Below are 13,030 nucleotides of genomic sequence, written 5' to 3' on the forward strand. Positions count from 1 at the left end.
TGCTTCCCACTGGCTATCTATTTTACATTTGGTAGTATATATAAGTTCATGCCACTCTCTCACTTCGTCCCAGCTTACCCTTCCCCCTCCCCATGTCCTCAAGTCCATTCTCTACGTCTGCGTCTTTATTCCTGTCCTGCCCCTAGGTTCTTCAGAACCATTTTTTTTTTAATTCCATATATATATGTGTTAGCATACGGTATTTATTTTTCTCTTTCTGACTTACTTCACTCTGTATGACAGACTGTAGGTCCATCCACCTCATTACAGATAACTCAATTTCATTTCTTTTTATGGCTGAGTAATGGAATCTCTATTCTTAAATACTTTATAAACGAAGATAGAAAGTCCTAACCTAGAGATAGAAGGTAGAAAGAGACCCAGGAGACCATAACACTGAGCAGACAAATAAGACAAATTCAGAGATGTGTCCACATTGTGAATCCTTGGGGGAGCAAGTGCATCTTTTAGGATGTTTACTGAAAATTGTCCAAACAGGATGGGCTGGAGAAATATGTTATCTTTATTCCTCGTAAAGAAGGATGCTTGAGAAAACATGTCTGTTCTTCTGAATCTTTTCAAACAGGAAGTTAAGTTAAAGTATGATTTGTTTTGTTTTGTTTTTGTTTTTAATGTTAACTCTGAAGGCACTTGACCTCTTCTAAATCCTGAAGGCTTCAAAGAGCCATCAGAAAATGCCTTCTTTTCACAAACCCTGGAAAAGCAGAAAAACTGACCTTTTCTATGGCCTTATGTGTAAAATACACAGCAAGACATACTGGAAAAGACTCTTGAGGTTCAGAAGGTCTGAGCTCTTGTCCTGCCTCTGATACTAACTAATTCAGTGACATTAGGCAAGTCACTTAACTGCTACGTATTCTCATTTACTCAGTTTTTATTATTTAATTTTTATACAATTTTTAAAAGGTTACACTCCATTTACAGTTATTACAAACTATTGGTTCTATTCCCCATGTTGTACAATACATCCTTGTAGCCTTACACCCAATAGTTTGTACTCCCACTCCCCTACCCTTATATTGCCCCTCCCTCCCTTCCCACTGGTAACCACTAGTTTATGCTCTATATCTGTGTCATTCGCTCATCTTTTAAATGAGTAAGTTAGACTGTGTGATCCGGAGTTCTTTGCAGCTCTGACAAGTCATAGCTTACCAAATATTTACCACCACGTGCTCCCTTAAGAGTTGCACAGCATATTTTATAGAGTGCTTTATACAAAGCCTTGTGCATACTACACGTGTAAAAATATTAAGTATATGAATTCTGCAGACTAAGTTAAATGATTACTATCTCTGCCATGAGTTTCTCTTGCAAAGAGTCGTGAATTTTTAGGTTGGCATAGGCTTTAATTTTCTAATGAATAGAGCTGTGTTTTCTAGGTCGCTCTGGGTCGAGAGTGGTACATACACACCATCTACACAGTAAGATCAAAAGACAACGCCAATCGAGGCCTTGGCAAACGAAGCGTGGAGTACCAATACCACTCTCCGGTGAGTAAAGGGAAGCCCCAGGCAACTACCAAGAGCCGGAAGAAGAGGGAAATCAGGAGCACAGCCCCGCTGGTGTGGGAAATCGGGGCTGAAAACAACCGAGGAACAAACATCCAGCACATCGCCCTGGACCGCAGCAGCAGGAAGCAGATCCCCCAGGGGAGGGTTCCTCCTGACGGCGTCCTCCCCCGGGAGCTCAACCGTCCCACCTCTGAGGTCAGCCTGGTCATGGTGGTGGGAGGCGTCGCGGTGGGGCTCCTCGCTGTCTGCCTCACTGCCATCGCTGTGATGATGTGCCAGGGCAAGAAGAGCGCCAGGAGGAAGGACACCCCCAAGGGCTCCGGCAGCGCCGAGCCCATGATGCCCCCACGGGGCCACCACAGCGACAGCTCAGAGGTTTGATGGCCACAGGTGGAACTGAGCCTTTTCCTCAAGTGCGCAGGAAAAGGCAATAGAAACCCAATGCTTCTGTCAACAGCAGAGAATTGGGGACTTCTGTGACAAAGCTGCTCAGAGGACCTGACTGTACTAGTGAACTTTGATTTGCATTCTGTCCACTCGTTCAGGCATCAAAGGACAAATTCAGACCACAGACCACATCTTTCCTCTTGCCCAGAAGGCATCAAGTGTGTATCCATATGTATACAGGGCCATAGATGGATGGTGAGGAAGGTACTTCTCATCTTAGGCATTTTCTCTACGCAGTAGAGATGAAGCTATTCAACGGTGCTAACAGTCTCCTTCAGAAGTTTAAAAGGAGTCTATTGTTGCTATATTCGTATGTCTTGAAGGTGCAATTATCACATTGCTTATTCATTGTAGAGCAGTTTATTACTAAAAAGGTTTTAATTGGTAGTCTCGAAGAATGATGAATACACTGTTTATTGTGACAAGTTTTCTAATAGGCGAAGACAGCATGGAATTACGACCGAGGGTAGCTCAGCCCACAAATCACATTTTTTCCTACTTGAGAGGGAGTGGAAGGAAAGACAGAGGGACAGTAATTCACTCACTTCAATTTGGATTGTTTCTCATCTTCGCCGGACCCTTCTTGTTTCATTTGCTTATTTAATTTTAAATTAAACCAAAGAATATGTTAAGTCTGGAGAAGACTGTTGAAGAGTGACTGCTCTGTTCCGGTACCTGGTCAGAAAGAGAATTCTTGCATGATAATACAGTATTGGTGCTCATTGGAGAGGGTTGGTGACATTTTGATGATGAAGAAATGCCATAGAGTTAGATTGACATTTACAAGACAATGTTCTTTAAGAACTGAGCCTAAATGTTTGCAGTATTGAACCCATAAATGATCGGGACAAATATCATTCTGATGGTGAAGGGAGATAGTGGTATTTATTAATATAATATGTTTAACCAAAGTGCCTCTTACCTATACTTTATAGAAGAAAAGAACATTTTAACAATGACGCATGAGTTTAACCCTCACACCAGCATCACACAGCAAGGTCCAAAACTCAGATTGTCCAGAAGACATTTTATTAGCTTTCTAATAGACACCTGGTCCAAACGAAGGGAATCCCTTCAACCGTCATTCCAGAGATGATCTTAGAGGTGGCCAGCATCATTGATCATATTCTTTTTTTTTTTTTGGCCATGCCACGCAGCATGCGGGATCTTAGTTCTCCCACCAGGAATCGAACCTGTGCCCCCTGCAGTGGAAGCGCAAAGTCCTATCCACTGGACCACCAGGGAAGTCCCGATCATATTCTTCCTTGATCAAAGAAGAAAACCTCACTCTGGCATCTTCAGTTCAGTGAACTGATGCAGTGTGGCCCATCTCAGTACCTAAAAATATAACTTGTAATACCGCTTACAGTGTTAAAAACCAAGGAACTTGAGTGAGCTTGCTCGGCAAGCTTCTCATTGTCTTTATAAGCAATGTGCTTTCATCAAATAGCAGAATTTTCGATTGGAAAGGGAAAATGTCAGTAGTTTAGTGACCAATCTTCCAAAAGCTAGTAAATGTATTTCAAACGAAAATAAGGTCAGGAGAGAAAGAACCTGACCTAAAGACTAACCCTCAAGTGCTGCCTGGGGTCCTCTTTCATTTCTAGTTATAACCTGGCCAAGCTGGACATCCTGGTGGAATGGAGATTTTTAGAAGGCTAACTAACCTCTCCTCAGGTCATACAGGCATTTCCAGCTTGGTGTCTGTGAGCACCAACCATCTCTTGATTGAAAAAAGGAAGCGGCACTGGTGCTGGCAGAGAGGCCAAATGTATCCAATACTTGCCTCTCTTCTTTGGGGCAGCTCGGCACTTGACATTCAACGTCTTTTCAAGGATAGAGTAGACCGTAGTCTCCTTCCATTGGGGAATATACAAATGTCACCTACAACTCAAAGGTCTCCCCAAGGACTTATATAAAGAGAAAGTACTGTATAACCCAGGAGATCACTTATCAAATAAACATTAATACTTTCTTAATGATCCCCTTTTCTTTTGCTTTGCCCTCTGGTAGATGCTTAGCTACTTCTTTGGCTACCTTGTAACTTGTATAGGAATGAGCGTGACTTAAGCAACTTCAAATCGTGTGTGGACTTTTTACTACTTAGCATTGGATTCAGTGTGTGTAGACTGTTAGAACCGAAGTACTCTCAGTTGACTTTATGTTACGTTAGTAGTTAAGATGCTTCTGAGCCTGACTGTCGTACAGCCTTAGGGGTCTCTGTGACTAAATATGTTATCAATGAAGCATCATTACAAGAAGTCTGTTTTGAGCCTTTGGGCCAGGCTGGTTTTTTACCAAATTTCTCTCTACAGTGAGTTGTTCTAATGAGACGACTTTGGATAAATTGGAGTACTTATATAATACAGAACACATCCTTTCCTAACAAAGAAAAATCTCTCCCTCTCTGCCCATCTCCTTCTCTCTTTCTCTCCCTCTTCTCTTCTTCCTTCCTTTCCTCCCAGTGAAAAAAGAGAGTCTGTGGGAAATAAGCAGATGTACCTTTCTTAAGTGTAAACTTGGAGTTCTGCATCATTTTCTTAATATTTATGTACTTAATATGTGACTTAATAGACATTTAATCAAAAATTCTTTTTAGTGGAAAAAAGAATCAGACACAATGCTTTGTTGTGCAATAAAACAGACCCTTAGTTTCAATATTTTGTTTTTAGAGAATTATTCTGGTATAATCAGAATAAATACATAAAATAACTTCCATAGAGGACAGGATATAAGCAGTAATAGCTCCTTAGATACTCATAGCTTCTGACTCCAATGAAAACAAGGTCTTGTTGACATTATATAGCAAACTCAAAACACAAAACAATATTAAGCTTTAGTGGCTCACCTGGTATATGAACCATGACACATGAAAACATCTAAGTGTGTTTTAACAATGGTTTTATTTATTTCAGTTAATTCCCTCAGTTAATGTTTACCAAATGCTCCCCTAGGATTAGCCACTTTGAGAGATTACATGGAAACCAAGCTACTCTCCCTGCCCTCGGGCAGGTTGCCATCAAATGTGGCTCTTTCTTTGGACTAAAGGGATCAAGATTTGTATTAGTTTCTCTCCTGGACAAAGAACACACCAGGCCCATCTGTAAACTATAATTTAAGCATCACAATGTGTGAACAATATGAGGAAAGGTCGGCTGGAATTCTGCTGCCATACTACTGCAGAGCATTTGTGACAAGAGGACCAACTCTTGTGAAGGGATTCAGCTCTGGAGGCAACAAAAGAGCCTCTTTATCAAGTCATCTTACCTCTAATTATTTTCCAAGGTACCAACTCCAAAGTCAATTTTAAAAATGAAAACAGAACTGTGTAAAACCCATAGAGAGCCTTTCCTCATACAAATCAGTGCTAAAGGGTAAAGCAGCCCCCAACTGAGAAGTATTAGAGTAAGAATAACAGAGTGAAATGTAATGACATTTAGATTTTAAAAGCTGGAAATTTGATTTCAGCTACTGCTTTGAAAATATCTATTTAGTATCAACTTAAAAACCAACTTAGTCCTTTAATAGGAAAAAAAATTTTTTTTAAGTTGCAAATGGTTTACAAATTAGAAATTTACATAACTGTATTAATTTGAAAACAAGCACATTATGGTTCTTTGAAACTTTCATTTTTTTTCTAGCCATGATAGCAATAATAAAAGGATGAAAACAGGTGTCTTCACTCACCATTTGGCAAATGAATGGGACTCAAAGATTCCACATTCCAACTTGTCAAGGCTTAGAAATGTATAATTTGGCCAGAAACTATAAATACTACTGTTATCTCTCTCTCTCTCTCTCTCATTCTGTCTGTCTCTCTCTCTCTATCACACACACACACACACACACACACACACACGCATTAAAAAACAGCCAAACATCTCATTTCTAGAAAAGAACGACCCAGAAAACATAGTTCTACCCGAAAATGCCCATTATGAAGATTTTCAAGGTCAACGCCATTGTCATTTGTAAATACAGACTATAGTGGGAGTTTCTTTGACATTAATTCAAAGGTTAATATGTTTCCTTGAGATTTTTCTCCTAGAATTGATCCCAGTATTACATGGTAATGACACAGGAGTTCTTAGAAAATGTCTTCCATAGGTTCAAAATATCCCTCACTGTTTATTTCTCTTTGTTTCCATATCCTTGGATGTTAAGAACATAATGCTTTGAGATTTTGGTAGTTATTTTTATTTTGATAAGAGATTTTAAAACAGAAGTGCATGGTATTTTCCTACAGTTTTTACTAGAAAGATTACACAGAAACATTTTAAATAGGGAAAGAAAGCCGATTCTGTCTTTAGAAATAAAGTTGATAAAACAAAATAGACTAATGTGAGACTCTTTTAATTTTATTGGGAGAAAAATGAGAATGTTGACTTTACAAACTTTTAAACAGTTTTGCTTTCTTCCCTATCTTTCAAGTGCATTTATTTTCTTTCCCCTGATATTTGTGTGCATTTTTTTCAGTATTGTGTTTTGCTAAAGAACAAATACAACAACATCAAAAACAACTGCTGTAGCAACACCACCTACTTTTACTTTGTTTTCTTTCCTTTTTCCTTCCTTTCTTCCTTCCTTTTTCTTTTCTTCTTTCTTTCATGGGCTTTGTTTTTTTCTCTCTCTGAGATTTGTCGTTCTTCCAGTAATGTTTCACTTTTCGTTTTGAAACCATTACCATTTTCACTAAGTCATTAGCATTCTCTTTCATCTGAAAGCTGGCAAGTGAGCACGGGGTTTTCCCAGTATCCCTTCTTTAGAAAATGTTCAGGCTTTTGGGTGAAGGAAAAAAAAGAACTTCCTGCAAAAGATCAAAAACATCATGTTGAATAATGTGATGACAATCTGTGCCTTGCTTTTCTCTCAGTGGAGGTTCAACATTGACATTTAAGATGTAAAAAAAAAAAAATCCCTGTAAGACTTTAATTGAGTAAGAATAAAAGGTCAAAGATCACATAGATGAAGTTGTTTTGGATGACTGAATACTTTGCAATGAAATAAATGGCAAAAAAATTGTTAAAATGTTAACGGCGTTGAAGTATTGATATTTAAAATTATAATCATCAGATGCACAAGACTTTTACTACTACCCAGACGTGGCCTCCACTGACTACATGATTCCTTAAACACTCTAAGGGAATTTCTACTACAGATATTTATTTTTTCTGATGTTTGGCCCTGTAACATAGGAAATGTCAGGGTTGTACCTTAAAAAAGAAGAAAGAAAAGAGAAATGTAAACTTTAAAAACTGACATTAAAAATCAAGACCATTATAATAAAAATCACTTAAAATATAGAAAGGCAATTACTGGTAAGACTAAGAGAAAATTTCTGTAGGGGCCCACATTAAGCAGATTACAAAAAGAAGTACAAAGCAGAGTCCTTCTCAGTGGCCTCAGGAATTCAAGCTTTTGGCAAGATATTTTAAGCCCATTTGTCTACACAAAACAACTTTATCCTGGACAAGGAACTGTATGTTTTATAATCATTTTAAGTGCCTGCTTCTGTACCAAGCGCCCTCCAAAACACTCAGCAAATTTATATTTATCTAGCCACTGAGTGACATAACTGTGTGTAATAGAATTATTCACAGAACTTAATAGCCTTTGTGATTTTCCCATGGGAATTCTTCAAAAACATTCAGGGTCTAGTTTTTTTTCATCTATTTACTAGGGCACTGCGTATTTGCTGGATATTGAAGTTTATCCCTGGGAATTCAATTATGCAAACAATTTGGAGCCATTCAGTCTTAAATCCGTGTCTAAAATAATTCTTGCTACCACTTGCACCTGTTTTCCTTCAAAATATATCACATGTTGAATATAAATAAAGCCCATATAAATATAAAAGTGTTAAAATGGCCAAGTTATAGTGGTGCATTTTATAACTTTCATTCACACTAAAATCACGGAATCCCCGTAGTCTGCAATGAGTGGCAGTTATTTCCATTCTGGTTCTAGAGACTTGAGGTTCTGCAGGCTTTCACCCTGGGACCTGTGCTCCCACTACCTCCTTAGTGCAGGTGGTAAAATATTGCTGCTCCTCTGGGTCTTAGTGTCTGCCTACCTGTTGTAGGCAGGGGCAATGTAGAGTTAGAGGCAACAACATATTTAGGTGACTAACATTTTGTCCCGGGGAGCAGTGTGACAAGACCTTGCTAAGCTATGAAACTCTGCCCAGCTACACTGGGGAGGAGGAATCAACTGATCTGATCTATTGCTGGGTGTCTTTACTGCCAAGGAGACTAGTCACTTTTATGCAAAGTTAACCTAACTCAATCATTACTTGATTTATTTTTAATATCATTTGATTAATTTTAAATTAATAATTTATTAATTTTAAATTAATTAGTATTTTAAATTAACACCAGAAGGAAATGTAAAGACAGCCCCTTATAACTGTTGAAGACAAATCCCCTGCAAAGGGGCAAAATACACAAAAGAAGGCAGAGTCGGGGGCGGGGAGAAGAACTCCTGTGTCAAAGCTCTTCCGGCACTTCCAAGGCTCAGGGGAGAAATGGTCATGTTTTAGCAAAAATGTTGTGATCAGCAACAGAAATGTGTGGCTCAATCAGTCCTCACCATAGGAGAAAAAAAAGGTGTATGTGGTAGGGAAATTTCCAAGCTGTGTGGGACAAAGCCTGACCTTCGGGAGGTTGGGGAAGGGAACCAAGGAAAGGAAGATTCATGATCCAGTCCCACCAGAATATTGACAGTGGGAGGTAGGATCTCCCTGCCAGAAAGTCACAACCACCCCAGAGGCACCCAATTTAAAGGAAAAGCCCCCAAACCAGATTTAGTCAACGTGGACCTGACTAGAAAAAAAAGCCATCAGGAGCAGAGTCAGGCCCGTTTGAGACTACACTCTACTGATTCCTCCCTAACCGCCCCCCAAGCCAGGAAACTGCCCCAAAGGAAGTTCGATAGGAATCTTTGAAAATCCTATTCCCAACAGCTCCCAAAGCATTTCAGGATGTTAAGATCTCATTCTAGAAATTTAAATGTGACTAATTGCAAAGTGACAAAAGGTTACGGACAGAATAAGATTATATCCAAAGGAAATTGGGGCAGGTCAGAGATGCATGCAGGGTACTTATCAGGGGAAGAATATTTGGAGAAGGGTATATGCAAAAAGAGGTCAGAACATTTCCCCAGACCTTCCTCAGAGTTGAAACCATTCAGAAGACAATGAGTCAGAAACACATAGGCTGCATTAGAACACATGGGAGCTGAGGCCTGATGTCGTTCTGCCACTTCTGATGAGGACAGGACGGGCCCCCATCCCCTTCCACAGCACTGCCACCATTTGGCTTGAATTCTAGAGAGACCGCTAAATCAAGAGGCACTGCTGATACCCAAGTGGCAGAAGAGAAGGCCTCAAAGGCAGTGGCCTGAATCAAAGAAACTTTGTTTATAATTTACAGATGGATGGTTTTCTGCTGGAACGACCTACACAGTATATTATTTCCAGGGGCATTTTCTGTACATTAAAACAGGGGTCTGCTCTGTGTAGATGAATTCTCTAATTCATCTCCTTGGCGATGAGCCCTCCTTCTATGGAGATGAGGACCCCAGGCTCATGACTTGGTGTTTTTAAACCTAAGTTTTGTTATAATTCAGGTACGACACGGCCAACAGGTCAAGAGACAACTGCCATTGAAAAGATAGCTTAATGATACTCACAGATCCCACAAGGAGCTGGCACGCTGCATGCACCACCAGGGCACGAGGGGAGCAACAGTGCCCATCAGGAGGCAAGGGGTTTCCCTGGTGGCGCAGTGGTTGGGAATCCGCCTGCCAGTGCAGGGGGCACAGGTTCGATCCCTGGTCCGGGAGGATCCCACGTGCCGCGGAGCAGCTGGGCCCGTGCGCCGCAACTACTGAGCCTGCGCTCTGGAGCCCGTGCTCCGCAGTGGGGGAGGCCACAGCGGTGAGAAGCCCGCGCACCGCAGCGAGAGATGCCCCCGCTCGCGCAGCAACGAAGACCCAACACAGCAAAAAAAAAAAAAAAATCAGGAGGCAAAAGGAGCAAAGGCAAAGTGCAGGCAAGAGCCTTTATCGTGGTTTCCATGGGAAGGAATGGGTGAGGCAGGTAAACGGTTTAGGACTTGCTGGTTTGAATCATTTCACTGGGCCCCAAGACACCGAGCTGTCCCTAATTATCTGGTACCTGGCACTGGGGTGCTTAGGGCAGATGGTATGGCCCAGGGTGTGAGGGCCAGATAAGGGAGGCGGTGGGGTTAGGAGCTCTGAATTGTTTGGTGTGCATATGAAAGGCACAAATGTCTAGGAATTGATTAGCCCTCTTTGACTGTGTCTTAAGGGCAGAGTTAAGTAGACTCTAGAAGAACTAGGATCTTTTCATCTCAACTCGCAAGATAATTATACTCCAAACCAGAGCAATAAGCACAGAGACCTTCAAAACCAAAGTCAAACTGGTAAAAATTTTAGACTATTTCTTTCCTCCTCGCAAATAGTACTCAAATCCCTCAGCAAAAGGTAAAAGAAGGAAAAGCAAAGTTTGTGAGAAGCAATGAGGAGTCTTCTGCCCCAGTTGTGTCCAGCCCCCCAGGCCCTCAGTCCAGCCACGGCAAGTTCCTAGGAGTTGTGAGCAGAGAAGCAAGACGCGGGGAGGTGCAGGTGGCTGGATGGGCCTTTTTTAATGTTTCAGAGGAAATCCGAAATGAGTGAATTTTTGGCCAGTGAACAGGGGAGGCCCTTTTGCCAAACTTACTAATTAATAAATCACTTGTTTTTATAAGGCAATGAATACAATGTCCAAATAGCCAAGAAACAGTCATAGGGGATTTTCAACTCAGTTTGAATTTCTACCCAAAGTAACAGTAATTACTAATCATATCTCCTGGAATTGCTGTTTTCCCCACAATCTGCTAGTGAATTGACTTTCTTCTTTAACTTAAAGGTCAAAAAAAAAAAAAAAAATTGGAGATACTCCCCGTGCCCCGTCCTGCCCCTGCCACTACATGGAGGGACAGACAAATACTAACACAGGGTCAATTTCCTCAAATGTACTGTGGCCTGCGCTTCTCTCGCTAAAGGTGTCTTGCCTCCCTCTTTTATACCTAAGATAGTTGACAGGGATGTCATCCAATTCACATTTTTCTTTTGTGATTTGGAGCACCGAGGAGGGATTTCTCCCTTTTCTAGCAGATACTACAAAGTTACAAGCAAGCAAAAATTATGTTGACAGAGGAATTTCTATCTTGGCTGATTAAAAAAAAAAAAAAAAAGATGGAACAACTTCTGGAAATATTTAATACCTGTGTTCTCTCTCCTGGATTTAGTCTTGAGTGCCCTGCCTTTCTGGGGCGATTAACAAGCCCATAGGTTCAGAGAGGAAGGCTGAGGTAGGGTTCCACCCCTGCAGGAAGGAGGGTGAGTTTATGATTCTCTGTAACACCAGTTAATGCAGCATCTGGAGGCTTATCTCATGTTTTCTCAGATTCCAGATTTCCCAACATCAGTCAAGCAGTCCTGACTTTTATTGAAGAGACAATCTGTCTAGAGATATTACTGTTTCCTTAAGCAACTCAATAAAAAGACAAAACAAAGAAAAAGCCACAGGGTTAGTTCAACTATTTTGTAAGCTGACTTCAGAAAGAAAATTTTTATTCTATTTCTTAGGTATATCACACATATTACAAAGAAGGGATAAATGGCATTATATGATATTTGATAAGAAAATGGATTCCATTTTGACAGAATCCTGGAGAAGACCCAGACATTCTGGCCTATAGAAATTTACCATAATTTTATTGACTGCATAAAATCCAGGGATATACACTGGGATCAGTTTGGACTCTGGATTAGGCTGGATTCAAAGAAATAAATTTTCACAAACATTCTCCTGATGAAATACTACATTATCTTCAAATCTCCACTCAATTACATTTCTTCCTATTACTACAAACTGCACTTCTCATTAAAAAGAAAAGGCTGTGAGGGGTTCCTTCCATTGTCTGCCTTCCTAGGACCTCACTGTCCTTCTGATATTTCATGTTATTTATCAGCACCGTTTGGATTCCACATGTTGGCAACCTACCATGTGGATTCTATACTGAATTAGAAGATTCATGTTATCTAAATTTTACATATCAGGGAAGGATATGTTATTGTGAAATGAGTAAGACTGAGTCCACTAAGAGGCCTCAAGGAGCTTAGGGTCCAATTGAGGAAGCAAGACTTCGCATATGAAAAGCTCTAGAAGATCTCCAGAGATGAGTGTCAGTTAAATACACCTGCGTGAGATGTCAGTAAATAACCAGGACATGCATGTGCCGTGGAAGACAGGGAAGGGGGCTGCAGGTGTACCGAGCAAGACTTCAAGGGAGAATTGAGACTAATGGATGGGTTGGGTTTGGACTAACAGAACCCAGAGGCAGGCTCAATTTATAAGCTGTCTGACCAGTTTTGAGCAACTTATCAATTAGATGTTTAATTAGAGACAAGGGATGAGACAGGAAGTTTGTGGCTGGACTATGAAGAACTTTGAGGTCACAGGTTAAGACTACGGAGTAAGGTCAATATAAAAAATGGGGTTTTGCACTTCATAGTGACCAGGCGTATAGTAGATTCTCAAGTTTTTGTTGACTAACCATATAGTTAGTGAAAGAAGTTTCTTCTTTATAAGAGATTTTCAGGAGGAAATCTGAGAAAGATTGAATTAGAAAAAATACCATTTGCAACTCAATGAGAATAATGTAACTGGGCAAAATAGGTGCTAAAACTGTTATGAGAAATATTGATTGGGGGCTTCCCTGGTGGCACAGTGGTTAAGAATCCGCCTGCCGGGCTTCCCTGGTGGCGCAGTGGTTGAGAATCTGCCTGCCAATGCAGGGGACAACGGGTTCGAGCCCTGGTCTGGGAAGATCCCACATGCCGCGGAGCAACTAGGCCCGTGAGCCACAACTACTGAGCCTGCGCGTCTGGAGCCGGTGCTCCGCAACAAGAGAGGCCGCGATAGTGAGAGGCCCGCGCACCGCGATGAAGAGTGGCCCCCGCTTGCCGCAACTAGAGAAAGCCCT

General features: G+C 40.9%; 1 protein-coding gene across 3 annotated transcripts in view; it reads left to right on the plus strand.

The window, feature by feature from the left end:
* Positions 1-13,030, plus strand: part of FREM2 (FRAS1 related extracellular matrix 2) — a 157,625-nt gene that overhangs the window by 139,465 nt on the left and 5,130 nt on the right. For 2 of the 3 annotated variants that reach the window (XM_068526483.1, XM_068526484.1), the window contains exon 24: positions 1,401-4,650. In XM_068526483.1, coding sequence (XP_068382584.1) covers positions 1,401-1,913 — 513 coding nt within the window. In that variant the 3' untranslated portion in view covers positions 1,914-4,650. Of the gene's footprint in view, positions 1-1,400; positions 4,651-13,030 lie in introns of those variants that run through there. The other variant, XM_068526485.1, reaches the window with a different exon arrangement.

The sequence above is a fragment of the Eschrichtius robustus genome, chromosome 18 (assembly GCF_028021215.1).
Source record: "Eschrichtius robustus isolate mEscRob2 chromosome 18, mEscRob2.pri, whole genome shotgun sequence".
In the NCBI taxonomy this organism is placed as follows: domain Eukaryota; kingdom Metazoa; phylum Chordata; class Mammalia; order Artiodactyla; family Eschrichtiidae; genus Eschrichtius; species Eschrichtius robustus.